Source organism: Erythrolamprus reginae, chromosome 1 (assembly GCF_031021105.1).
Source record: "Erythrolamprus reginae isolate rEryReg1 chromosome 1, rEryReg1.hap1, whole genome shotgun sequence".
Taxonomy (NCBI): domain Eukaryota; kingdom Metazoa; phylum Chordata; class Lepidosauria; order Squamata; family Dipsadidae; genus Erythrolamprus; species Erythrolamprus reginae.
The window spans coordinates 396,888,070-396,916,057 of NC_091950.1; the positions used below are offsets into that span (position 1 = coordinate 396,888,070).

The 27,988-nt window shown below is 43.3% G+C and overlaps 1 protein-coding gene across 1 annotated transcript; it reads left to right on the plus strand.

The window, feature by feature from the left end:
* On the plus strand, nucleotides 1-27,943 carry SEPTIN4 (septin 4). Its single transcript, XM_070742148.1, has 10 exons — nucleotides 1-272; nucleotides 3,054-3,147; nucleotides 5,877-5,963; nucleotides 7,928-8,051; nucleotides 13,716-13,850; nucleotides 15,679-15,796; nucleotides 18,842-18,943; nucleotides 21,588-21,684; nucleotides 26,737-26,899; nucleotides 27,044-27,943. The coding sequence occupies exons 1-10, from the start codon at nucleotides 90-92 to the stop codon at nucleotides 27,075-27,077; spliced, it is 1,137 nt and encodes a 378-aa protein (XP_070598249.1). The 5' UTR covers nucleotides 1-89; the 3' UTR covers nucleotides 27,078-27,943.
* The last annotated feature ends 45 nt before the right edge of the window (nucleotides 27,944-27,988 follow it).

Here is a 27,988-nt window from a genome sequence, read left to right on the forward strand (position 1 = left end):
TTCACGATTCCCGGACAGAAGAACCCTTCCAGCGGGGGAAGCCCGAAGCCGTCCCTCAGGCGAGGAGATCCAGTCCAGGTGGGACTGAAATGTTCCCCAGCGCGGCGGTCCAGGCCATTCCCAAAGATGCCTTGGAGGAAAAGGAGCAGAAGGCCTTCTACCGCCCTCACCCTCTAGACTTGAAGCAGCAACACATGGCGGCTCCAACACCGCCCAGTCCATCGCGTCCCAGAAGCCCCTGGGGCAGGCTTGACCCCTATGAATCGGATGAGGTAAAGCATCTCTAGAGCATTTGCATGGGGTGCGGAAAGAACCACGCAGACAAAAGGGCTGGGTGTTAATGGGTCACTTTTATAATTACACAAATGAAATAGACATGCAGAGGTAAAAAACCTAAATGGGGCGGAAATGCCTAACACATAACATTTATCTATCTATCTATCTATCTATCTATCTATCTATCTATCTATCTATCTATCTATCTATCTATCTATCTATCATCTATCTATCATCTATCTATCTATCATCTATCTATCTATCTATCATCTATCTTATCTATTTATCTATCTATCTATCTATCTTATCTATTTATCATCTATCTATCTATCATCTATCTTATCTATTTATCATCTATCTATCTATCTATCTATCTATCTATCTATCTATCTATCTATCTATCATCTATCTTATATATTTATCATCTATCTATCTATCTATCTATCTATCTATCCATTTATTTATTCATTTATTCATTCATTCATTCATTCATTCATTTATTTATTCATTTATTTATTTATTCATTAATTAATTCATTCATTCATCCATTCATTCAATTATTTATGTCGCCCTTCTTCTTATAATCAGGGCAGTTACAACATGTTAGCAATATCACTTTTTAACAGAATCCCCACTATCCAGGTCCCCATTTTTCCCAACTCAGAAGGATGGAAGGCTGAGTCCACCTTGAGCCGGTGATGAGATTTGAACTGCTGACCTACAGAACTACAGTCAGCTTTAGTGGCCTGAAGTACTGCCCTCTACCTGCTGCACCACCTCGGCTCTAAGTAGCTATGGGCGAAAACTCCTTGCTAAGCAATGGGAGGGTGCCATGGCCCTTCCCATGCTCTCCGGCACATCACATGGCATGTGGGCAGGCTCATCCCGCAGATCCCCATCAGAAGAACTGAGTAAATGAGCCCCAAGGGCACCGCCTCTCCATCACACAGGCCCTACATGCCTGGAGCGTCTGGGGAGGGGCAGCCCATCACTTTCCAAAAGGTGCCCTAAAGGAGGACACGCAGCTGCTGCTAACACCCCTTTCCGCCCTTACTTGCCACCCCAGCGACCAAAGGGATTTTACACCAGATTGCAGCCAAATCGAGCTAAGATAGCTGGAAAGCAACCCCCTAACCCAGTGATGGCAAACCTTTTTTTCCTTGGGTGCCGAAAGAGCGTGCACATGCGCTATCACACTTGCATGAGTGCCCACACCCATAATTCAATGCCTGGGGAGGGAGAAAACAGCTGGCCTGTTTCCCAACTTCTGGTGTGCCCAGTAGGCTTGTTATCGCCCTCTCCCGGCTTCCCTGGAACCACCCATAGAAACTCTCTGAAAGCCAAAAATGCCCTCCCAGAGCCTCTGTGTGAGCCAAAAATCGGCTGGACAGCACACATGTATGTTGGAGCTGAGCTACAGCAATGGCTTGCGTGTCAGCAGATATAGCTCTGCGTGCCACCTGTGGCATCCGTGCCATAGGTTTGCCATCACTGCCCTAACCGATCCTGTCTCTAAATCTCAGTGTGGAGTAGGCGAAAAAAATCCCTGTGCCATAAAGTGCTGCAGCTCCAAAAAATTCCTATTCAGCCCCAAACGGGGACCAGTAGTCACACAAAAGGGGAGGGCGGGCGGGTGCCAGCGAAGAGAAATCAGAAGGAAAAAGCCAAGGTAAAGCAGGCTCTTTTATCAAGACCTGGGCCTGCCCCCCTCGGCCTATTGGGCCTGTGCAGACCCCGTACAGCAGGCTGGCCAATCCCGTGATCCCCTGGGATCCCCCAGCTATGTGGCCCGAAGCTTCCGACACTCTATGCATGGCCAGGGGCCGCGCAGCATGCTGGGTGATCCCGTCGACCCCTGGGATTGCCCAGCCACGAGGGATGCCCAAATAGCATCAGTGAGTAGTGTGGGAGCTGGGGGAAGCCTGTTGGGCGATCCCTTTGATCCTTGGGATCACCTGGCATTGTAAGAAGACGAGCCACTCCTTCCGGCCCCAATGCAATAGCTGGCCGGCGTTTAAGCCACCGACCGCTATTTCTGTCGGAACCTCCCATCTTCCAGCCCCTTAAGAGTCTCCCTTTTGTAGAACCGGACGTAGGATTATAGTCACGGATGCTTGAATGTACAGGAATATTCAACCTGGATTCCTCCTCATCCCTATTGATAGGAGCCTTTTGCTTATGTCGTGGAGTAAGCTTCTTCTAGAAGCAATGTTTTGCTGCGCTTCAAATGCTGTAGTAATGAAATTAGTGTCCCCCACTGATGCTTTCCAAGCTGGACAGCTTATTGGCAATCCCATGTTGGAGAAAGCACTGAAATAAAACAAAGGCTATTTTAGTGATTAGTTGATGACTCACTGGCACGAACAGTGGGTGTATAAAGGCACAGAAGTCCATTTCCTGAGTCTTGTATAGAAGATTTATGCCATTCATAAAAAGTACTTTAATAAAGAATGTTTCTCACCAGTGATGCAATTATTGTATTTACCCAGTGTGTTTAATCAAATCAAGTTAAATAGCCTGGCCGGGTGAATTTGCACAGCGTGTGAAGTTTAGTTACTTTCCAAAAGTTTATTTGCGGTTTAGAAACTAAGCCTATTTAATTTGTGTTATTAGTGCCTGATGTGAACTCAGAAATAGATTAATTCTGTAACCAAGTTAAATTTATTGTGTGAATAACTTTTTAAAACCTGCTTCAGACAAATGATTCTTGCAAAAAAAATGCCTGCCAATATGTAATACTGCTTTTTTCTCTTCCTCTTCTGTTTTCTCTCTCTTAGGATAATAAACAATATGTGGGATTTGCAACACTTCCTAATCAGGTCCATCGGAAATCTGTGAAAAAAGGATTTGATTTCACACTGATGGTTGCAGGTATCAATGCTGAAATTACAAGGGCTGTTTCAGGAGACAGTATATAATTGTTGCAGATGAAAAGCACATTATTCATGGCAGAGAACTATAATTAAAACTAAAATTCATTTGCCTTATGTTTAGATAATGTGTGTAAGGGAAAATATATTCTGTTGCATTTAATCTATGAGATCTTAGAAATAATTCCACAGTATTTTTACTGGATTGGATTGTAAAGTTGGATTTCTTAGCATTTTTTGTGACCCAATGGACAATTTAAACCATGGGTCTCCAACCTTGGCAAGAAGAACCGGAGTGGTGCAGCAGGTAGAGTGCTGTACTGCAGGCCACTGAAGCTGACTGTAGATCTGTAGGTCAGCGGTTCAAATCTCATCGCCGGCTCAAGGTTGACTCAGCCTTCCATCCTCCCGAGGTGGGTAACATGAGGACCCGGATTGTGGAGGAAATACGCTGGCTCTGTTAAAAAGTGCTATTGCTAACATGTTGTAAGCCACCCTGAGTCTAAAGAGAAGGGCGGCATTAAAAATTGAAGAAATAAAAAAACAAATAAACTTTAAGACTTGTGGACTTCAACTCCCTCAATTCCTCAGCCAGCAGGATTTACCTGTTTACCTGGGAGTTGAAGTCCACAAGTCTTAATGTTAACAAGGTTGGAGACGCCTGGTCTAAGCTGCAGATGCCAAAAAGCTAGAAATAGGAAGATTGGATTTAACAATACAAACTTGCTATGCAAATTGCCACTGATTGTTTTATTTATTTAAAGCATTCCTCACCTTTGTTGCTTTTTCTTTTAGAAAAAACAGTTTAGTGAACAGTGGTAGGGAAAGCAAGTAGAATGCTTGGCTGCATAGCTAGAGGTATAACAAGCAGGAAGAGGGAGATTGTGATCCCGCTGTATAGAACGCTGGTGAGACCACATTTGGAATACTGTGTTCAGTTCTGGAGACCTCGCCTACAAAAAGATATTGACAAAATTGAACGTGTCCAAAGACGGGCTACAAAAATGGTGGAAGGTCTTAAGCATAAAACTTATCAGGAACTCAATCTGCATAGTCTGGAGCAGTGTTTCCCAACCTTTTTTGAGCCGCGGCACATTATTCATATTTTCAAAATCCTGGGGAACACTGAAAGGGGGGGGGCTAAAGAAAAGTTTGGACAAAAAAACCCTCTCTCTTCCTCCCTTTCGCTCTATTTCTCCCTCTTTCTCTCTTTTCCTTCCTTCCTTTCTTTCTCTCTCCATCCCTCTTTCTTTCTTCCTCTCTTTTTTGCTCTCTTTCTCTCTCCCTCCTTCCCTTCCTCTATGTCTTTCTCTCTCCCTTGCTCTCTCTCTCTCTGTCTCTCTTGCTATCTCTTTCTTGCTTTTTTCTCTCTCTCTTGCTCTCTCTCTCTCTTTCACTGTCTTGCTATATGTCTCTTTCTTTCTCTTTGCCTCTATTGCTATCTCTCTTTCTTTCTCTCTCTTTCTCTCTGTCTCTCTTGCTATGTCTCTCTTTCTTTCTCTTTCTCTCTCTCTCTGTGCCTCTCTTGCTAAGTCTCTCTTTTTCTCTTGCTATGTGTCTCTTTCTTTTTCTCTCTCTCTGCCTCTCTTGCTATGTCTCTCTTTCTCTCTCTCTTTCTCTATCTCTCTTTCTCTGCCTCTCTTGCTGTCTCTCTTTCTTGCTCTGTCTCTCTTTCTCTGCCTCTCTTGCTATGTCTCTCTTTCTCTCTCTCTTGCCTCTCTTATATGTCTCTCTTTCTTTCTCTCTCTCTCTCAGCTGACTGCAAGCGGGAACCCTGATGGCGGCAGCTGGACGTGCTGCTGGACACCGTCAGGGCTCCCGCTTGCAGTCAGCTGAGAGAGAGCGAGAGAGAGCGATCCCTCTCGCCGCCGCCATCTCCCCGTGACTGCCTGCGGCCGCTGCGGCCACCCTCCCCCCCGCTCCCATCGCCAGTGCCCTCCCGCCGGGCCACAAAGGACACTTGCCGTCGACGCCAGAGAAGCTCCAGCTGGGCGGGGCGCTGCCGGTACTTCCGTCCTGGGGCTCCCGCTCGCAGCTGTCAACCGGCTCCTGCTCGATGCCGCGGTTTTCGGCGCTCTCCTGCTGGCCCCAAAGAAGGAAGGCGGGAAAAAGGCGCGAAGAATGGAGCTCTCCTTCTTCCTGCTTTCCTTCTTTGGGGCCCAGCAGGAGAGCGCCGAAAACCGCGGCATCGAGCAGGAGGCGGGGGACAGCTGCGAGTGGGAGCCCCAGGACGGAAGTACCGGCAGCGCCCCGCCCAGCTGGAGCTTGGCGGCACACCTGGCCATGTCTCGCGGCACACTAGTGTGCCGCGGCACACCGGTTGGGAAACGCTGGTCTGAAGGACAGAAGGGAAAGCGGGGGGGGGCATGATCGAAACATTTAAATATATTAAAGGGTTCAATAAGGTTCAGGAAGGAAGTGTTTTTAATAGGAAAGTGAACACAAGAACAAGGGGGCACAATCTGAGGTTAGTTGGGGGAAAGATCAGAAGCAACGTGAGAAAATATTATTTGACTTCAAGAGTAGTAGATGCTTGAAACAAACTTCCAGCAGACGTGGTTGGTAAATCCACAGGCCTGGGATAAACATATATCCATCCTAAGATAAAATACAGGAAATAGCATAAGGGCAGACTAGATGGACCATGAGGTCTTTTTCTGCCGTCAATCTTCTATGTTTCTAGAAAAACTCTTTCTTAAGAACTCATTTTCCTTATATGTTCCTCCTCAGGAGAATCCGGGCTGGGGAAGTCCACTCTGGTGAACAGCCTTTTTCTTACAGATCTATACAAAGATCGCAAACTCTTAAACGCAGAAGGTATTTATTTGTTTGTATGTTCCTTTAGGCTTCTTACTTTCCAGCTCTTAATACATAACACTTATGCTGGCAGGGGAATTCTGGGAGATGATGTTCACCCGTCTTAAGCTGTTTTTAAAAGAAGTAGATTTGGATTTTTTTCCTCTTAAAGGCCAGCTTTATTAAAATGAGGGTTTAAAAACATAAATTAGATACGTTTGTTTGTTTGTTTATTTATTTATTTATTTATTTATTTAGTTAGTTAGTTAGTCCAATACACAATGAGAGTTTTAGTGGATATATATATATATATATATGTATATATATGTCACATGTTTAAGCTGAATTTGAAAATTAAGGGAGACTAGGATAGATCTATTTCGGCCTTATTTTGGCCTCATCAGCTAGCCATACCCACTGGGACTTGAACCTGCAACCTTTGCCTTGTATACACACACACACACACACACACACACAGAGTAAAATATATGATGAAGGTTATAGAGGAGATACTCATAGTAAAATATATCTATGAAAGAATAGAAAAGAAGATATAGTATATAATAAATGGATTGAAGCACTATGGCATAGTTTTACTAGGAAAAAAAAAGCAAATAGCCAATAGAAATTTTGATAGCTAATAGCATTTTGAACTTGAATGCGAACAGAAAACAATCTTTGAAATCAAGATGACAAAATTAGAAAAGGAGGAAGTACAAGATAATTAATGTATACCAAAACAAAATAGATACAATTTAAGAATTTTAATTTTATGGTAATTAAGAATTTGGTGGTTGATATTATATTGTACTGTATTGAAATTTGAAGGTATGTGATTTCTGTATGTTTGTAAGGGTGGAGAAAAAAATAAAAAAATCATATAAAAAAAAAGTTAACAAGTTTGAGAAACACTGTCTTAGCAGCTCGCAAACAAAAAACATAACAATATAATACAAAATGGGGGGGAATTACACTTACTGTAAAACAAACAGCAGACATTAAGCCAAATCAAATAACCATAAAGCAAAATTATGTAGTGGTGATGATACTAAGCCTGATTCTCAATATTCAGCTCCCAGAAGTCCTTTGGATCATTGCTCCTTAGCTCCACATCCTTTGTGATGGTTAGTTACACCTGCAAACACATGTCTTCCAGGAAGAAATCTTTTCTTGGTGACCCTGTGCACCTTACCAGCAAGTAGAAATAAAGTGATAAAATGAAATAGTTCCTCTGTTGCTAGTCCTCACAATGTAGTGTGAGGGTTTGTGACTAAGGAACCCAGTTTCCTACTCCTGTGAAAGACAGATCAATTTTATAACTTTTACTGAAAGAGTAGTAGATCCTTGGAACAAACTTCCAGCAGACGTGGTAGATAAATCCACAGTAACTGAATTTAAACATGCCTGGGATAAACATATATCCATCCTAAGATAAAATACAGGAAATAGTATAAGGGCAGACTAGATGGACCATGAGGTCTTTTTCTGCCGTCAGACTTCTATGTTTACAGGAAGTTTAATATTATTATTTTTTAAATGAAAATAGTAAAACTTCCTTTTTTAATTTTAAGCAGCCGTGCGCAAAACAGAGTTAAGTAAGAAAGCTGTGAAATCACAGACATCTCAAAAGAATCTCCAATAGGAAAACCATACAAAGCAGTCGATGGATCAGTATTGGTCTGTGGCCAATTTCTGCAACATTCTGCAACAAATACACTACAGTATTTCTAGCCCCTGCATGCCTTCTCTGGATTTCTCAGATTCTGTTAAAATTCCAACTTTTAATCAAAGATGCAGGAACAAATGCTCTTTTAAGCAGCCAAAAGATTTCTAAAAATCAGGGAGGAGAAAGGAATCTTATTTCTGGTGGAAAAGCATTCCATTAGCAAGCTTATTCTTGCAATAGTGGAGATTTTCAAGTTGATTTGGAACTTTGCAAATATATACTCTCTCTCCGATTCTCCTTTTTCTATCTCGGGGGCTAGAACGTATTGTCCAAACGGTAGAGATTACCAAGAATGTGGTCGACATAGAGGAGAAAGGGGTGAAACTTCGTTTGACCATCGTGGACACACCAGGCTTTGGAGATGCTGTAAACAACACCGAATGGTACGTCTCTATTTTTATTTATTGTATTTATTGTACGTACGTACGTACGTATTTATTTATTTATTTATTTATTTTATTTATTTATTTATTTTGTCTAGTACATAATGTAGGTTTGTGAGGATATAATCATAGTAAGATTAGAAAAACATTAGGAATAATAAAGAAGAAATAATCATTGGGAGTAATAGAGTTGATATTCATGAAGCTAGTAAAAAACATAAAGAGACATTAGGACAAGGGATGGAAGGCACTCTGGTGCACTTATGCACGCCCCTTACTGGCCTCTTAGGAATCTGGAGAGGTCAACAGTGGACAGTCTAAGGGTAAAATTTTGGGGGTTAGGGGATGACACTACACAGCACCGTTCCCCGTAAGCCGCACGGCCCCCTCGCGCTCCTGGCCTCTTGGCCCTTCCCCCTGCCCGCCCGATCCGCCCCCTCTCCTCCTCCGCCGCCTCCTGCCTTGGGCGAGATTTCTCCCTTGGCGGTCGCTGCAGCTTCTTCTCCTCATCCTCATCCGCGCTCCTGGCAAGAGGGATGCAATTGGCCAGGACGTGGCAGCCCCACTCTTTGGGAGGGCGGGGCTGGAACAGAGGGGCAGCTGCGATGGGGCTGGCTCGGCAAAAGTGCTCCCAACGAAGGGGCTGTGAGAGGGTTTTCTCCGCGCGCTTCTGGAATGCCTGCCCCGCCCCTCTCGCAGCCCCTTTGCTGGGAGCGCTTTCGTACAGAGCTTTCAGCAAGGGGGTTGCAGTAGAGGCAGGGCAGGCGTTCCCAAAGCGCTCGGAGAAAGCGCTCTCGCAGCCCCCTCGCTGACAGAGAGAGGGGGGGGGAGAGAAAAAGTAAGTGAGAAAGAGAGAGAGAGAGAAAGGGGGGAGAGAGAGTTAGCAAGAGAGAGAAGAGAAAGAAAGCAAGAAAAATAGAAAGAGTGAGAGAGAAAGAAAGCAATAGAGAGAAAGAAAGAAAACGAGAGAGAGAGCAAGCGGGGGGGAGAGAGCAAATAAATTGTTTGTTTGTTTGTTTGTTTATTTATTTATTTGTTTGTTTGTTTGTTTATTTATTTATTTATTTATTTATTTATTTATTTTTCTATGCCGCCCAGTCCCAAAGGGACTGCCGCTCAGACACTATACTTTTCCGCCCACACCGAAAAAAAATTAGAGGGAACATTGCTACACAGTCTGGTAATGAGTTCCATGCTTCGACCACTCAATTACTAAAGTCGCATTTTTTTCTACTCAAGTTTGGAGCGGTTTACATTAAGTTTGAATGTTGTGTGCTCATGTGTTGGTGTGGTTGAAGCTGAAGTAGTTGTTGACAGGAAGGACGTTGTAGCATATGATCTTGTGGGCTATGCTTACATCATGTTTAAGGCGACATAGTTCTAAGCTTTCTGGACCTAGGATTGTAAGTCTAGTCTCCCTGGGAAGTAGAAAGGAATTTGCCCGAGGAAAGCCCGATTGCAGAATCATGGGAAATTGTAGGGAGGGAATCCCATTAGGCGTTTCTTGCAGGGATGAGCTAAACCTTGGATGGAGGCCAAGTCTCTGATAAAAATAATCTGCAGGAGACAAAGGCCAGCTGGCTGGAGGACAGGTAAACCCTGCTGCAGGCATCAGAAGAAGAATTGAGTGTTGCCCAAGAGGGAATCTTTTTTACATACATTGTTCATTTGAGGCCTAGATACAAATTTTGAAGTCTGATGGTATTCATTAAAAAAATTAAAATCTGAAGTAGAAAGGAATTCCTGTCTTAACCTCAGATCTTCAGAAAATTATATTTCCAAATGGCATCTCCTCCCCCCTCCCCCTTGTCAACTCCCTAGATTATTATTTTTTTAAAGAAAATATGATCTTTATTGAAGATAAATAGTGGAGGGAATGCATAAAGCAAAAGCACTATGTGAATATTGGTACAAATGTATATGAATTTAGAGTATACAGTTATAAATCAAAATACACGCTTACATAAAGAAAGGAAATAAGAAAGGAAATAAAGCTAAAAAGAGAGAAAGAAAAAAAGAGGGAGGGAAAGAGAAGAGGAAAAATTAAAAATAAAAATGAAGAAAGAAAGAAGAGATAAATTCATATCAAATGTCATAAATAGTGTCAACTTATCTGTTGACCCGACTACTCTACAGCTTGTAAGATCTTTACTATTAATATAGATGAAAGTTTTAGGTTTCTAAACTTGAGTTAGAGTTTAAGTTTTGTCGTTTTGAATTCAGAACAAACTTCCTAGATTAGATAGAGAGGGTGGTATGGACAGAAAGAGGAAGGGGTCACCTTGACCTCAAGCTCTTTCTTTGCTTCAGCCATTGCTAATTTTAAAAAATCACATGTTAGCGCAATAATACGTAGGATCATCCAACACAGATTAGAGCCCTCCATGGAAAAAAGAGATGCCAGATGTTCAAGCTGGCTTTAGGAACATGAGATCATGATTGCTGTGGCACACTGGTTGATTGAGACAGCTAAATACCAACAAGAAGTTATGTTCTTCATTAGTCATAGAAATATCTTTGGGTAGATCACATTGAACTATTGAATGTGCTTAGAAAAATAGGAATCCCAGAACAACTCATTGTCCTTTTGAGTAACCTGCAGGTGGTCCTCGGTTACTGACTTCCTGATACAGTGATCATTCAAAGTTACGACAGTATTAAAAAAAATACCTTTGCAACCAATTTATGATTGTTGCACCATTCATCGGTCATGTGATCGCTGATAGTGTGTTCGCAACTGGCACACAATTTTGTTTGGGACAAGCAGAACGAACACAGTGCAGTGCGTTAAAAACATACCTGTGCCGGCAGGCTTGGGGCTGTCTGATTGTTGTCGAATGAATGTTTTTATATTATAAGGATTTTAATTATAGGGGTTTCTTATACAATAGGGCAGTGATGGTGAACCTATGGCACAGGTGTCACAGGTGGCACACGGAGCCGTATCTGCTGGTACATGAGCCATTGCCCTAGCTCAGCTCCAACATGCATGTGTATGCTGGCCAGTTGATTTTTGGCTTGCACAGAGGCTCTGGGAGGATGTTTTTGGCTTTCAGAAAGCCTCGGGGGGGGGGGGGGTGTTGATGAGGGAGGGCATTTTTATCCTTCCCTGGTTCCAGGGAAGCCTTTGGAGTCTGGAGAAGGTGAAACATGAGCTTACTGGGCACACTAGAAGTTGGGAAACAGGCCATTTCCGGCCTCCAGAGGGCCTCTAGGGGGCAAGGGGGGCTGTTTTCGCCTTCCCCAGGCATTGAATTATGGGTAGGGGCACTCGCGCATACACAATACAGTGCGCACACGTTCTTTCGGCACCTGAGGAAAAAAAGGTTTGCCACCACTGCTGTAGGGGTTTTTAATTATCAGTTTTAGTGTTAGGTTGGGTTTCACTTTTTATATGTATGGTATTTTGTCTATATTTGTCACGCTGAATATTGCCAGCCCCAGAGACGTTTAGTAATGAAAGAGTTAACTGTGTGTGCTTTATTAAGTTCCTCCTATTATGATGTAATATCCTGCCATATCTAACACGACTTCCTCCTTCACCCTAAAACTTCATTCTTCTTTCTATCCACCATCATGTAAGACGTATTTGTTATGTTGTCCACCGAGACATGTTTTATTTTCTACTTTTATAATAAAAGAAATCTTGTTTTGAACAAATGACTAAAAGCTTCTATCCATCACCTCCGCGGTAATTAATGTTCTAACGGACTGTAATCACTCACACCGCGACAATATTGTTGTAAGCTGCCCTGAATCTCTGAAGAAGGGCAGCCTATAAATAAGTAAGTAAGTAAGTAAGTAAGTAAGTAAGTAAGTAAGTAAGTAAGTAAGTAAGTAAGTAAGTAAGCAAGTAAATAAGTAAATAAATAAGTAAATAAGTAAATAAATAAATAACAAAAACAAATAAACAAATAATTACATACATACATATACTGTATAAGGCAGAAGTACAATCTCACGAGAAGGCCACATATAATTTGGATTAGGCAATACATATGATTTGGAAGGGGAGCTGGCACAGTCTCAGGGAGAAGAAACAGTGCGGCCAGCAACTACCTCATGAAGGCCTAGGCCTGGCCCTTCAGTAGCAGCAGGGAGGCCAATTGAAGACAGTAAGACTGGCGAAAATGGCAGGAGCCTTGAGTGCAGGATGGTGGAGTGACAAGTTGGCCAGGCAGGTGGAGAACAGGGTGACAGAGGTAGCGTAATGCAAGGTTTGCCAAAAGAGCAGACATAGAGGTGCCACTGTACTTCAGTAGGGCTTGTAATGCGTTCACGACCGATAAGCCATTGTGGAGATAAAACTAAATATCTCCCTTCCCTACAGAAGTCTCCCTGCTGGTTCACAATTGCTGTAGCTCAGAAATCAGTACTCCTCCCTCCAGAAATGCAGCACTCTCTCTTACATGTCAACACAGCTCACTCAATCTACCAGGAATCAAATTATTCATGGATACGGTATCAAATGACCTCAGGAATGAAAAAAAACACCCCAAGTTATTTTGAAAGAAATTATATCTGACAGGATCTCAGGCACCTTTTCAAAAACATTTAAATTGATTATGCACCGTTAAGTTGGTATTGACTCTTTGCAACCACACATATTTTGTCCAGAAAGATAGGTCTCTGTTCTGTCAGGCTCTCTGGTAGACTCCTCCCAAAAATTCACAGGTACAAATTTCAGACACACAAACGTTTGAAAATTCAAAACAATGTTCTTTATAATGAAAATTCACTTAACCCAAGCCCTCTTTTGGTATAGCAAAGAGCACTCGTCTCCAAACAAACTGGTAATTTGTACAAGTCCCTTATCGGTTCTGTGATACTTAGCTTGCAGCTGTGAGGTAATTCACAGTTCTTCTTTCACAAAGTGACACACACTTTGCTCTGGTTTAGTTTCAAAGCGGGGGAAAATCAGCACACAAAAGTCAAAGTCAGTAAAGCAGTCATGAAACACAACGATCAGATAATCCTCCACAATGGCCAAACCCACAGGTGTCTATTTATAGCAGCCTCACTAATTACCACAGCCCCACCCAACCACAGGTGGCCTCATTTTCTTTGATAATAATCTCTCAGTTGTTGTTGCCTATGCATCGCTCTCCGCATGCGTGGCTGTATCATTAACTCTTGTTCTGAATCCAAGGAGGAGCTAGATAATTGCTCTCCTTCTGAGCTGTCTGCCCCACTCTCCTCCTCCCTGTCACTCATGTCTTCTTGGTCAGAGGAGCCTTCATTAGCAGATTCCACTGGGGGCAAAACAGGCCTGCAGCATGTGGATGTCTCCCCCACATCCACAGTCCTCGGGGCAGGAGCTGGGCCAGAGCTAACCACAACAGGTCTCTAACTTGCTCACCCAAATCACAAGCATTTATGCAGCTTTCCTGTCTTCCTGCTCTTTCTCCTCCCGCATATATATTAGGGATTTCCTAATTGTCAGCAATAATATGTGTGCCAGCCATGTACTATATTGCTGGTATGAAAAAAAAATCATTTAGGATAACCAGTTTTGGAATTCCACATTCCTTAACTCATAATTTTTATCTTTTTTAAAATAATCAGTGTGATATTTACAATAAAGTTTACTTTCGATTGTGCAAACATGATGGCTGCCTCCCTTTCAACCCACCAATTCTAAACAATGTTCTCTTTCTTCCCCAGTTGGAAGCCTGTGGCTGATTATATAGACCAGCAATTTGAGCAGTATTTCCGGGACGAAAGTGGCCTTAACCGGAAAAATATTCAAGACAACCGTGTCCATTGCTGCCTCTACTTCATCTCTCCTTTTGGTCACGGGTATGAACCGAGTCACTCTACTGATGATCCTGGAACATGTTTTTTCTTTAAAAAAAAAACTTGATTAGATTTCGTGATTGCCTTGCTACCTACCTACTCTTAGCAGGGGTTTTTTGGCCCAATCCTTTTATCTTCACGCTTTCTAATTTGCAACTCATGGTTTTCCACCCTGGAATTTACCATATTTTTCAGAGTATAAGACACAATTCCCCCCCCCCCAACTAAAAGAGGCTGAAAATTTGGGTGCATCTTATACTCCGAATGTAGCTTTTACTAAGCATTTTTAAGCACTTACAAGGTGCTAGCACGATCGTCCATGCTCTGCCAACTAAGCTATTTTCCCTTTGCCTCATTTTCTCATTATATCTTTCTGACAAGAGAGAGAGAACTGTTTTAGAAACTGTTTTTTATCCCCAACCAGTGGATAAAAAGCAAGCACGTCGGCTCAGAACCAGCAAACTGATACGCTGAAGCTGATCAGACTAAACACTAGCTAGATGAATACCTAGTAGGCAGATTATTTTTTCCCAATTTTTCTCCCGCAAAACTAAGGTATCTTATACTTCAGTGCGTCTTATACTGCAAAAATATGGTATATATGGTTACAATGCTACTTAACCTGTAAAGTCTATGTGCAATTAATGTCTGTTCCCATCTATTCACATAGAAGCCAATCCAAAGATAAGCCAATCCTTGAATTCTTAAGAAAAATAGTATACATAGTAATAGTATAATATAGTAATAGTAAAGTTATCGTATAATATATATAGTTATAGTATAGTAATAGTAATGTTATAGTACAGTACCGGTATATAGAAACATAGAAGATTGACGGCAGAAAATGATATCATGGGCCATCTAGTCTGCCCTTATACTATTTCCTGTATTTTTTCGTAGGATGGATATATGTTTATTTTATCCTAGGATGGATATATACAGTTAGTTATAGAATAGTATAGTTATAGTATAGTATAGTATATATAGTTATAGTATAGTATGGTATATATATGTATAGTATAGTATAGTATACAGTAATACCTCGTCTTACGAACCTAATTGGTTCCGCAAGTAGGTTCGTAAGGCGAAACGTTCGTAAGACGAAACATTGTTTCCCATAGGAAACAATGTAAAAGCGATTAATCTATGCAAAAAGAAAAAAAAAACGCAAAATGGCGCTCCGCTGGGCGCCACCGCCCGGCTGTCACCTTTTAAAACAGCTGGGGGGCTTCTCGGTGTTCTCCCGAACCCGAACCCAAACTTTTCGGGTTCAGGAGGCCACCGAGAAGCGCCGCCGCCCGGCTGTCACCTTCTGAAACAGCCAGGGGGCTTCTTAGCGTTCTCTCGAATGCCGAACCTGGAAGTTCGGGTTCGGGTTCCGGAGGCTGCCGAGAAGCGGCCGGCTGTTTCAGAAGGTTACAGCCGGGCGCCGCCGCTCGGCGGAACACCATTTTTGCGATCGGTGGCGGCGTTTTCGGCCGATCTGGAGGCTAGAAAGGAGGTGGGGAATCCCAATAGGGAATTCCATAGACGGAGCTTTGACGTCACAATTTTTTTTTTCCCGGGTTCGTATCACGAGGGGTTTGTATTACGAGGGGTTCCTATCATGAGGTACCACTGTATATAGTTATAGTATAGTAATAGTAATAGTAATATTACTGTAGTTATATATTATATATTACTATACTATATGTTACTATAAAATTAAATTCCGTGGCATACGGCTCCCAAAGGATCACCACTTCCAATATACATGACAAAATAAATAAATAAATACAAAATTATGTATATACTTATTCTGTATATATTGACTCTTGTCCGTTCTTGGCAGCTTGCGACCTCTGGATATTGAATTCATGAAAGCGCTCCATCAGCGAGTGAACATCGTTCCTGTCTTAGCCAAGGCCGACACTCTCATGCCCTCCGAGGTGGAACGAATGAAGTGCAAGGTAAAAAGAGATCAGGACAAACCCCGGGACACGCCCCTCACTTCCATGAACAATGTAAAAAAACAGAACATTGAGATAAACATTGAGATAAATAACCCAAGCAAAACTATCCCTGAGATCGCCTTCTACCTCATAGTTCCCAGCCACCGGTAAGATCCCATAGAGCTGATCTCCCCCAGGTCCCGTCAGATAAACAGTGTTCCCTGCGGGGAAGGGCCTTCCCTGTGGCTGCCCCAGCTATCTGGAACCAACTACCCCCTGAGATCTGGACTGCTCCCACTCTATTGACCTTCTGGAAAGCATTGAAGACCTGGCTTTTCCGGCAGGCTTGGGGCTGTTCTTGCAATTTTACGAGGTCCGGCCTTGAATGATATTTATTTATTCATTGGATTTGTATGCTGCCCCTCTCTGAGGACTCGGGGCGGCTCACAACATATCAAATCAATATGTATGTATGTGATTTTTTTAAACTGTTTTTTCTTAATCTTTTATGATGTTTTTAAAATGTATTTTATATCCTGTTGTAAGCCATCCAGAGTCCTTTGGGAGTTGGGTGGCATAGAAATACAATGAATGAATGAATGAATGAATGAATGAGGAAAACCATAAAGAAAAGGAAATGTCCAAGATTTTGAAATTATTTCTGAAGTATAAAAGTATTAAATACTGGTAGTCCCCGATTTATGACCACAAGACCTCTCCCCTTTTCTAAGAGGTTTGTTAGGGTGCACATAATAATAACAATAATTAATAATTATTATTATATTTAATAATAATAATAGTATTATTATTATTATTATTATTATTATTATTATTATTATTATTATTATTATTATTATTATCATCATCATCATCATCATTATTTATTAGACTTGTATGCCACCCCTCTCCAGAGACTTGGGGTGGCTCACAACAACAATAAAAACAATAGTACAAAACTAATCTAAAAATCTAAAAACAAAGTACAAATCTAATAATTAAAACTATGACTAAAACCCATTATCTTAAAAACAATCAATTACACAATCATAAACACATGTAACTCTTAATGGTCAGAAGGGGGAGTGCATAAGCACACCATTGTGCCTACCAACCCTGTCCTATTGTCTTTTTTTATCATTACTTTCTATGTTATGTTTATATAAACTACTCTCCTATACTTGATTGACAAAAATAAATAAAATAAATCAATAAATACAATTCATTGTATTGCGTTTTTTAAGTGAGACATCATGCGACCGCAATTTGTAATCTTCCTTTCTGGCTTCTCCATTGGCTTTCTTTATCAGAAGAAGCTGTCTGGGGAGATTACACGATTGTAGGATACTGCGACAGTCATACAGGCACAATGGTTGCCAGGTGCCCAAATCGTGGTCATATGATTGTGGGGATACTGGTTGTGTGAGTGCCAGTTTCAAGTTACCTTTTCCAGTGCCATCATAACTTTAATTGAACGGTTGTAATGCCAGAGTTACTGGTGCACAACCTGTTGTAATTCAGATTACAAATGCTGAGCTAAATGGTAGGCCGTGTAAAATCCTACTATTTTAAATATCTAATTTGATCTGCTTCTGTTACATCCCCTCTTCCTCACATTGACTTTGTCCTGCTCAACCCTCCCTTCCCCCTCACCAATATCCGGACACTGTGACATTGTGAAATCTGTATTCTTTTTAAAATGAGCCTACGGGTGGCTTTTGGTCTGTTCCCTCAAAGTGGCCACAAGAGAAAGTCAGTGAGAGTGAGGAATTGGAGGTATGATGCTGATTAAACGCTGAGTTCTTTACTCCCCTGTTAGGTTTCTACAAGACCCTTGATTGGCTCTAAAAGAATTCTCGGAGTAGCTAGTGGGTGCCCATGTTCATTCAGTTTGGTCTATAACAGGTAGACCGCCTTCTGCCTCATACCTCCTAGGGGCCAATAAGGGCCCACAGAGTTGGCCTTCTCCAGGTCCCGTCTGCCAAACAATGTCAGTTGGTGGGGCCACGGGGAAGGGGCTTCTCTGTGGAGGCTCCAACGCTTTGGAACCAACTGCCTCCGGAGATCTGCTGTTTGTTTGTTTGTTTGTTTGTTTGCTTGCTTGCTTGATTGATTGTTTGTTTGTTTGTTTGTTTGTTTGTTTGATTGATTGATTGATTGATTGATTGATTGATTGATTTTTATGCCACCCTTCTCCTTAGACTCAGGGTGGCTTACAACATGTTAGCAATAGCACTCTTTAACAGAGCCAGCATATTGCCCCCACAATCCGGGTCCTCATTTTACCCACCTTGGAAGGATGGAAGGCTGAGTCAACCTTGAGCTGGTGATAAGATTTGAACCACTGACCTACAGATCTACAGTCAGCTTCAGTGGCCTGCAGTACAGCGCTCTACCTGCTGCGCCACCCCGGTTCATATTATCCCCACCCTATCGGTCTTCCGGAAGGCCGTTAAGACCTGGCTTTTCTGATGGGCCTGGGACCATGAATAATTGAGAGTATATATGGTTTTAAGGGTTATAAAAACATTTTATATTGTTTTTACTGTCGTTGTTATTGTAACCCATTTTTACACTGTTTTTTAAGTATTGTTATTATTGTGAGCCACCCAGAGTCCAATTTTCACAAAGAAATAAATAACAGGGGTGTCAAACTCAATTTCACTGAGGGCCACATAAGGGTTGTGTTTGACCAGGCGGGGACTGGGGTGGGCATGGCCAGTTCGATGTCACTCGTGTCGTGGGCGCCTGTGGCGGCCCAAGCACTCTGCCAGAGAAAACAGGGCTCCTGAGTCCCATTTTCAGCTGCGACAGCCTCCTGCAATCCTATGCCGGTGAAAATCGAGCTCAGTGGGGGAGTGCATAAGCCCCTCCCAAGAACCCTTTTAGCTAGCAGAAGCACCATAGGCTGGACCTTTGTGGTTCCCAGTATGGCCCTATGGGCCAGATCTAACCACTCTGTGTGTCGGATTTGGCCTGTGGGCCTTGAATTTGACACCCCTGTTTTTAGAATGTGACAAATCAAAACTATGATTGAACTGCTGCTGACCCATTCCTCTGTTCTAGATTCGTGATGAAATTGATCGTTTTGGGATCCGCATCTATCAGTTTCCTGATTGTGATTCAGACGAGGATGATGAATTCAAGCAGCAGGATGAAGCACTCAAAGTGAGGGATTACCAACAGTGGACATATTGGGATCCCTTGGTTTGGCTACATATACCTGATTGTGTTAGAACAAATTCAGAAGAAAGCCTAGCTTTCCCCAGTTATATCCCACGTGTGTTGATGCTTTGACTGTAAAGGAGCTTTTCCTAATACAGCGGTACCTCTACCTAAGAAAGCCTCTACTTAAGAACTTTTCTAGATAAGAACCGGGTGTTCAAGATTTTTTTGCCTTTCTCAAGAACCATTTTCTACTTACAAACCCGAGCCTCCAAAACTGTAACCGGAAAAGGCAGGGAGAAGCCTCTGTGGGGCCTCTCTAGGAATCTCCTGGAAGGAAACAGAGCCGGGAAAGGGCAGGGAGGAGCCTCCGTGGGGCCTCTCTAGGAATCTCCTGGGAGGAAACAGGGCTGGAAAAGGTGGGGAGAAGCCTCCGTGGGGGCTCTCTAGGAATCTCCTGGGAGGAAACAGGGCTGGAAAAGGCGTGGAGAAGCCTCCGTGGGGCCTCTCTGGGAATCTCCTGGGAGGAAACAGGGCTGGAAAAGGTGGGGAGAAGCCTCCGTGGGGCCTCTCTGGGAATCTCCTGGGAGGAAACAGGGCTTCCACCCTCCCTGTGGTTTCCCCAATCGCATGCATTATTTGCTTTTACATTAAGTGTTGGTTATGACCTATAAAGCCCTTCATGGCACCGGACCAGAATACCTCCGGGACCGCCTTCTGCTGCGCGAATCCCAGCGACCGGTTAGGTCCCACAGAGTTGGCCTTCTCCGGGTCCCGTTGACTAAACAATGTCGTTTGGCGGGACCCAGGAGAAGAGCCTTCTCTGTGGCGGCCCCGACCCTCTGGAACCAACTCCCCCCGGAGATTAGAACTGCCCCCACCCTCCTTGCCTTTTGTAAAGTTCTTAAGACCCATCTCTGCCATCAGGCATGGGGGAACTGACACATCTCCCCCGGGCCTATACAGTTTATACATGGAATGTTTGTGTGTGTGTTTGCTTTTAATAATGGGGTTTTTAGTGTTTTTAAAATTATTAGATTTGTTCTTACATTGTTCTTGTTATTGTTGTGAGCCGCCCCGAGTCTACGGAGAGGGGCGGCATACAAATCTAATAAATAAATAAATAAATACATACATACATACATACATACATACATACATACATACATACATACATACATTAATTAATTAATTAATTTGTAAGAAGAAGCATTTTTTCCCATAGGAATTAATTAATTAATTAATTCCTATGGGAAAAATTGCTTCTTCTTACAAACTTTTCAACTTAAGAACCCGGTCAGGGAATGAATTAAGTTCGTAAGTAGAAATACCACTGTATTTGAAGAACAATATGTTTCATATTTGCTTGCCTTTTGTAAATTAAGGCACGTCTTCCAAAACAGGCATGTATCCCTAATCCCAGTTAAGCCGTACTAAAGAAAAGGCAGCTAGGCTTGGATTAAACTCTTAGCCTAAGAAAACATTTTTCTTCAGCCTTCTCCCATCCAAAACATTTATGCTCTTGATTTAATACAGCTGTCCCTAACCTGTTCTCCTCCAGATGTGTTCGGTCTGCAGAATATCAGCCCAGGCACTAGGGACATTGCAATCTTTTTCATCTGGAGGCTGAGAGCGGGCTGGGAGGCAACCTTGTTTTAAAACTGCTGCCGTCTTTAAAAACATGGGTGTTCAGTTTGGAATCCACACCTCATGTTTTTAATCACTTTTTTTCTGTTTTATTGTTGTAGGCCACCCAGAGTAAGCCCCACAGTGAGATGGGCAGCAAATAAATTTAACAAATAAAAACGTAAAAAATAACAAATTATATATTTTTGTAATGCCTGAATCGAATTTCATTTAAAGAAACAAAAGGAAATTGGTGGAACGCAAAGCACTTGTGCATCAAGTTTACTTACTGGACAATAGGGATCAAATCTCTTTTCTGAGCCTTTTTCTGTTTTGATGCTCTCAGAATTCCACCATTTCTTACTTCACTGCCAGATTTGGTGGTGTAATTGATGCAAGTCCACCATGCAATTCTTTGAATCTTTTTGAGGAATGCTCTCTCTTTCGTCACTAAATACCATATTTTTCGGAGTATAAGATGCACCTTTCTCCCCCCTAAAAAAGAGGAGTTGGTTCCAGAGGGTCGGGGCTGCCACAGAGAAGGCTCTTCTCCTGGGTCCCGGCCAAATGACATTGTTTAGTCGACGGGACCCGGAGAAGGCAACTCTGTGGGACCTAACTGGTCGCTGGGATTCGTGCGGCAGAAAACGGTCCCGGAGATATTCTGGTCCGATGCCATGAAGGCTTTTTGTCAAGAATCATGTGCTACAACACTTAATGATTATCATAGGGGTCGAATAAGCAATGAGTGCGTAGAGGATTTGGAAGGCGTGCAGACTGCTGGAGAAGGCAAAAATGCCCGTTTTTGCAAAAAAACCAAGGTGTGCAGAGGTTTTGGGAAGCTTGCAAAGTACAGGGAGGACAAAAACTGTTTTTCCTTACTTACCTGCTTAAAATCTTGGTTTGTCTTATACACCGGAGTGTCTTATAGTCCAAAAAATACAGTATGTGTAAAGTAGCAAAGATTGGGGAAGGCTCCTGCCATCTTATATGACTCCTAATTGCCACCGTTCTTCTGCAGGACAGCATCCCTTTCGCTGTGATTGGCAGTAACACCATTGTGGAGATGAAAGGCAGACGGATTCGAGGGAGGCTGTACCCTTGGGGAATTGTTGAAGGTAACCTATAGCTCCGTGTGGCTCAATAAGCTGGGGGCTGCAGCTAATGAGTCAACATTGATTCAATACAGAATTGAGGGAAAAAAAAAGTCCCATGCTCCCCTCGTTTGCATTAACATCCAATTATCAATGCTCCTGTGAGGTGGAAATACAAAATATTGACTTTGGCAGCTTAATGTCTTAGCTTTGGCTGTAGAAATCAATAAACGCTTCCTGTCCCCAAACACTAAATTTTGTGGGAATGATGGCCTCACCACGGTAGTTTTGCCCCATATCTTGTTGGAAAGTACCAGGAGATAGAGCTGAGGGAGAACATTGGCAAGATGCCACCTCTCAGCAATCCCAAAGATTTAGGATAGGATAGAATAGAATAGAACAGGATAGAACAGGATAGAATAGGATAGGATAGAATAGGATAGGATAGAATAGAACAGGATAGAACAGGATAGAATAGAATAGGATAGAATAGGATAGGATAGAATAGAATAGGATAGAATAGGATAGAATAGAATAGGATAGAATAGGATAGAATAGGATAGGATAGGATAGGAAAGGATAGGATAGGATAGGATAGGAAAGGATAGAATAGGATAGGATAGGATAGGATAGAATAGAACAAGATAGAACAGAATAGGATAGAATAGGATAGAATAGGATAGAATAGGATAGAACAGGATAGGATAGGATAGGATAGAATAGAATAGGATAGGATAGAATAGGATAGGATAGAATAGGATAGAATAGGATAGGAAAGGATAGGATAGGGTAGAATAGAATAGGATAGGAAAGGATAGAATAGGATAGGAAAGGATAGAATAGGATAGAATAGAATAGAATAGAATAGAATAGAATTCTTTAGTGCAGCAAAACAATCTTTCCTCTCTGCTGTGTCCTGGGAACTGCTGCCTGGAGTGGCTGCTTCAGTCCATCCTATCCCTTTGCCCCTGTTGAATTCGAAAAACCCAGTTTTAAAGCTTGGGTTTGAAGTATGCTGAATTTCATGATTTGCTGTATGCCTAAAAATGAATCAGAGTCAAATATAGCTAGGGAAAGCCAACAGGTAGGTAAATGGAAAGAGAGAGGGGAGGAGGGAGGCGGGGAGGAGGGGGGGGAGAGACAAACTCTAACTCAACCCAGACAAGACGGAGTGGCTGTGGGTCTTGCCTCCCAAGGACAATTCCATCTCTCCATCCATCACCCTGGGGGGGGGGGGGGATTATTGACCCCCTCAGAGAGGGTACGCAACTTGGGCGTCCTCCTCGATCCACAGCTGACATTGGAACATCATCTTTCGGCTGTGGCAAGGAGGGCGTTTGCCCAGGTCCGCCTGGTGCACCAGTTGCAGCCCTATTTGGACAGGGAATCATTGCTCACAGTCGCTCATGCCCTCATCACCTCGAAGTTCGATTACTGCAACCCTCTCTACATGCGGTTACCTTTGAAAAGTGTTCGGAAACTTCAGATCGTGCAGAACGCGGCTGCGAGAGCCATTGTGGGGCTTCCCAGATTCGCCCACGTGTCTAAAACACTCCGTGGCCTGTATTGGCTGCTGATCAATTTCCGGTCACAATTCAAAGTGTTGGTGCTACAGGTGGCACACAGAGCCATATCTGCTGGCACATGAGTCGATGCCCTAGCTTAACTCCAATGTGTATGTGTGTGCAGGCCAGCTAATTTTTGACTCGCACAGAGGCTCTGGGAGGGCGTTTTTGGCTTCCAGAGAGGCTCCGGGGTGATGCAGGAGAGTGTTTTACCCTCCTCCGGCTCCAGGGAAGCCTTTGGAGCCTGGGGAGGGCGAAACACAAGCCTACTGGGTCCACCAGAAATTGGGAAACAGGCCATTTCCAGCCTTTACAGGGCCTCCAGGGGCGGGGGAAGCTGTTTTTGCCCTCCCTGGGCACTGGATTATGGGTGTGGGCACTTGAGCATGCATGATAGTATGCAGACACGCTCGTTTGGCACCAAAGGAAAAAAAGGTTTGCCATCACTGCCTTATACCATAAGGTTTCCTGCCTAAGCAGAAGGTTGGACTAGAAGACCTCCAAGGCCTCTTCTAACTCTGTTTTTCTAAGCTTCTAAGAGAAATTGAGAAAATATATAATCTTTCTTGATAAGAACATTATAGATGAAACCACTCAAAAAAGCTAATCTACCGAAAATGGTGTTGAATTAAGGTGATGAATTCAACAGCTGCTTTGACATGTTCTTCAGTTTATTACAGAACAGGGCCTGTCCACAACCCCCACTGGCAGCATAAATAAGAGGGGCCTTTGGCAAACCATCTTTAGGACAACTAAAACAATAATGTCAATATTTGTTAAAGAGAGATGGGGGGAAGTTTTGCTTTTTTATAACAAGGAAAGAGATGTCATCAACGGATCCCAGCAGAATCACTTGAAGCTGATCGTTGTGTGTATACATTTATTTATTTGTTTTAGTAGATTTTCACAGGTACAGGTATGAAGGTCTTGGCATATTCGGGTTTCTTCCTGTTCTGTCGGGCTCTCTGGCAGACTCCTCCCAAAAATTCACAGGTACAAATTTCAGGCACACACACACATTTGAAAATTCAAAACAATGTTCTTTATAATGAAAATTCAAATAAACTAAGCGCTCTTTTTGTATAGCAAAGAACTCTCCAAACAAACTGTAATTTGTACAAGTCCCTTATCAGTTCTGTGATACTTAGCTTGCAGCTGTGAGGCAATTCACAGTCCTCCTTCTTTCACAAAGTGAAACACACTTTGCTCTGGTTTAGTTTCAAAGCGGGGAAAAATCAGCACACAAAAGGTCAAAGTCAGTAAATCAGTCACGAAACACAACGATCAGATAATCCTCCACAATGGCCAAACCCACAGGCTGCTCTTTATAGCAGCCTCACTAATTACCACAGCCCCACCCAACCACAGGTGGCCTCATTTTCTTTGATAATAATCTCTCAGTTGTTGTTGCCTATGCATCGCTCTCTGCATGCGTGGCTGTATCATTAACTCTTGTTCCGAATCCAAGGAGGGGCTAGATAATTGATCTCCTTCTGAGCTGTCTGCCACACTCTCCTCCTCCCTGTCACTCATGTCTTCTTGGTCAGAGGAGCCTTCATCAGCAGATTCCACCGGGGGCAAAACAGGCCTGCAGCATGTGGATGTCTCCCCCACATCCACAGTCCTTGGGGCAGGAGCTGGGCCAGAGCTAACCACAACACTTCCCATGTAAGTTTCAGAGATTCCTGGCAACGTTTCGACAAGGTCCCACTTGTCATCTTCAGGCTGGTGCTTTTGTCCTTGTGCTAGGGCGAGCAGAGGAATCTCTGAAACGTACATGGGAAGAAACCAAAATATGCTAAGACCTTCATTTATTTATTTATTTACATTTCTAAGCCACTCTTCTCCAATGGACTTGGGGGCATACAAGATAAAAACAATTACAACATTTAAAACTCCAAAAATTAAAAGACCATTCAACCACAATTCATCCGATACTACAACATACTAAGAGCCGGAGTAGAGTGTTCACACTCAATAGCCCTAGGCCTGCTGGCAAAGGTGTGTTTTTAAAGCCTTTCAAAAGGCCAGGAGGGTGGGGCCAGTGTGAATTCCTGGGGGGAGTTGATTCCAGAGGACTGGAGCCACCACAGAGAAGGCCCTTCCCCTTGGCCCCGCCAGTCAGCAATGATTGGCTGACAGGACCTGGAGAAGGCTGACTTTGTGGGATCGGACCGGCCACTAGGATACATGAGGCAGGAGATGGTCCTGTAAGTACCATATTTTTCGGAGGATAAGATGCACCTTAGTTTTTTTCGGAGGAAAATAGGGAAAAGAGTGTGCCTACCAGGTGTTCATCTGGCTAGTGTCCTTAGTCTAGTCAGACTATCAGCACATTATTTTATCCCCTGATTAAGGGCTTTGAAAACACTTCATTCGGAGGGAGTAACAATGAAAGAGCTTGCAAGCTAGAAAGAGCTGGGAACATCATTAGCACCTGGAAAGAAACATTCAGAGCAAGTAGAGCAATGGAAAAAACCCTGCAAAAACTTAGGGCTTGGAAAACATTCTTCTTTGCAGAGAGTAACAATGGAAGAGCTTGCAAGCCGGTAAGAGCTGGGAACATTGGTAGCACCTGGTTAGGGCTGGAAAGAAACATTTGGAGCATTTGGCTTGGAAAACATTCATTGCAGAGAGAAACAATTAAAGAGCCTGCAAGGTAAGAGCTGCAAGATCGTTAACAGCTAGTTAGGAAAGGGGGGAAAAAGCTACACTCAGAGTATAAGACACACCCAAATTATCAGCCTCTATTAGGGAGGAAAAAGGTGTATCTTGTACTCCGAAAAATACGGTACTCTGGTCCTAAGCCATGTGGGGCTTTATATAGGTATGAAAGTATTTCCTCCAAATGAGTGGGTGGGATTTGCATACTCTTCAGTCTTATCTTGAACTGGCCAGGTCTCTCTGGAGTCAGATTCCTAAGGACGTATGCTTCATGTTTTTGCCTGCCCGTCTGGATATTCAGCGATTCCCCAGACAGGCTCCATTTCACTCTAAGTTGTTAAAAGCCATCAATAGGCTTTTCATCTCCCATGGATTTGTTTCCAGGTTTTGCGATTGTTGGGCTAGAGCAGTAATGGCGAACCCATAATTAAATGACTGGGGAGGGCAAAAACAGCTTCCCCCACCCCCCGGAGGCCCCCTGGAGGCCAGAAACGGCCTATTTCCCAACTTCTGGTGGGCCCAGTAGGCTCATGTTTCATCCTTCCCAGGCTCCAAAGGCTTCCCTGGAGGCGAGGAAGGGTAAAAACGCCCTCCCTTATCACCCCCCGGAGGCTCTCTGGAAGCCAAAAACATCCTCCCAGAGCCTCTGTGGAAACCAAAACCCAGCTGGCTGGCACACACATGCACGTTGGAGTTGAGCTAGGGCAAAGGCTCGTGTGCCAGCAGATATGGCTCCGCGTGCCACCTGTGGCATCCGTGCCTTAGGTTTGCCATCACTGCGCTAGAGACCGTCATTGGGCTCCAGGGCCTTGAATTGCACTCACGTAGCTCCGCGTTCTTTTGCCAGTGGAGAACCCAATGCATTGTGACTTTGTCAAGCTGCGCACCATGCTGGTGAGGACCCATATGCAGGACCTGAAGGACGTGACTCGGGAGACCCACTACGAAAACTACCGGGCTCAATGCATCCAGAGCATGACTCGCATGGTGGTGAAGGAGCGGAACCGCAAGTGAGTTTGGGGTTGCTGGGACGGAGGAGGTGGGACTGGGGAGGAGGGGAGCTGAGCAGATGGCGCAGCTGAGGAGGATGAAGGAGATGCGAAAGATGGGACTCCTCCCCACGTCCAGTAACCTTGTTGTAACCTCTCCAACAGGTGTGAGGAGGAAGCACAGGCAAAGCGGCCTTAAAAATTCTCAGGTGGAAACAGAGACTGATGGAGGCAGTTCATCCAGGAAAAAATAATGCTGGCTTAAATTCACAGATTTCTTTTAAATGATGATTTAGGCAGGTATTTATTATAACAACAGATGGATAGGCACTTTTATTGCAAACAGAATAAATTATGTACACTGAAGCCCATTTTCCTGGTTTGTGCAATTTTGTGCTAAATAGAGATACCTGTAGATAGGACGTTTCTCGATGTGCCAGGTGCACAGTTAAGAAATAAGTGTGGGGCATTGGTTTAGCTTACAAAATAATTGAGTAATAATAATCCCTGAATATTCTGCTCCAGCCATTGGAGGAGAGGTGGGTTAGTCTAGTGCAGTGATGGTGAACCTATGGCACGGGTGGCACAGGTGGCACATGGAGCCATATTGGCTGGCATGCAAGCTGTTGCCATAGCTCAGCTCCAAAGTGCATGTGTGTGCTGGCCAGCTGATTTTTGGCTCAAAGAGAGACTCTGGGAGGATGTTTTTGGCTTCCAGAGAGCCTCCTGCGGTATGGGGGAAGGTATTTTTACCCTCCTTTGGAGCCTGGGGAGGGTGAAACACGAGTCCAAAAGCAGGGAAACAGGCCATTTCTGGCCTCCAGAGGGCCTATGGGGGATGGGGGAAGTTGTTTTTGCCCTCCAGGCATTGAATTATGAGTGTGGGCACTCGCACATGTGCGATAGCGTGCGTGCATGCTCTTTCGGCACCCAAGGAAAAAAAGATTCACCATCACTGGTCTAGTGTTTTCTTCTTTTTTTTGAAAAATTTCTTTATTGTTTTCACAAATATTTATCACATGATTTGATCGGTTTTACAGATCGTAATCCACCTTCGTTACCTTTTGTGCATATCGTTAATCCTTTTACATCTTACATTTAATAGTATAC

Bases quoted from the DNA above. Each gene is read 5' to 3' on its own strand.
- SEPTIN4 (XM_070742148.1), top strand. From the start codon at position 90: ATGTTCCCCAGCGCGGCGGTCCAGGCCATTCCCAAAGATGCCTTGGAG. The intron at 5,964-7,927 runs GTATTTATTTGT...CTCGGGGGCTAG, and splicing joins CAAACTCTTAAACGCAGAAG to AACGTATTGTCCAAACGGTA. The intron at 15,797-18,841 runs GTAAAAAGAGAT...CCTCTGTTCTAG, and splicing joins TGGAACGAATGAAGTGCAAG to ATTCGTGATGAAATTGATCG.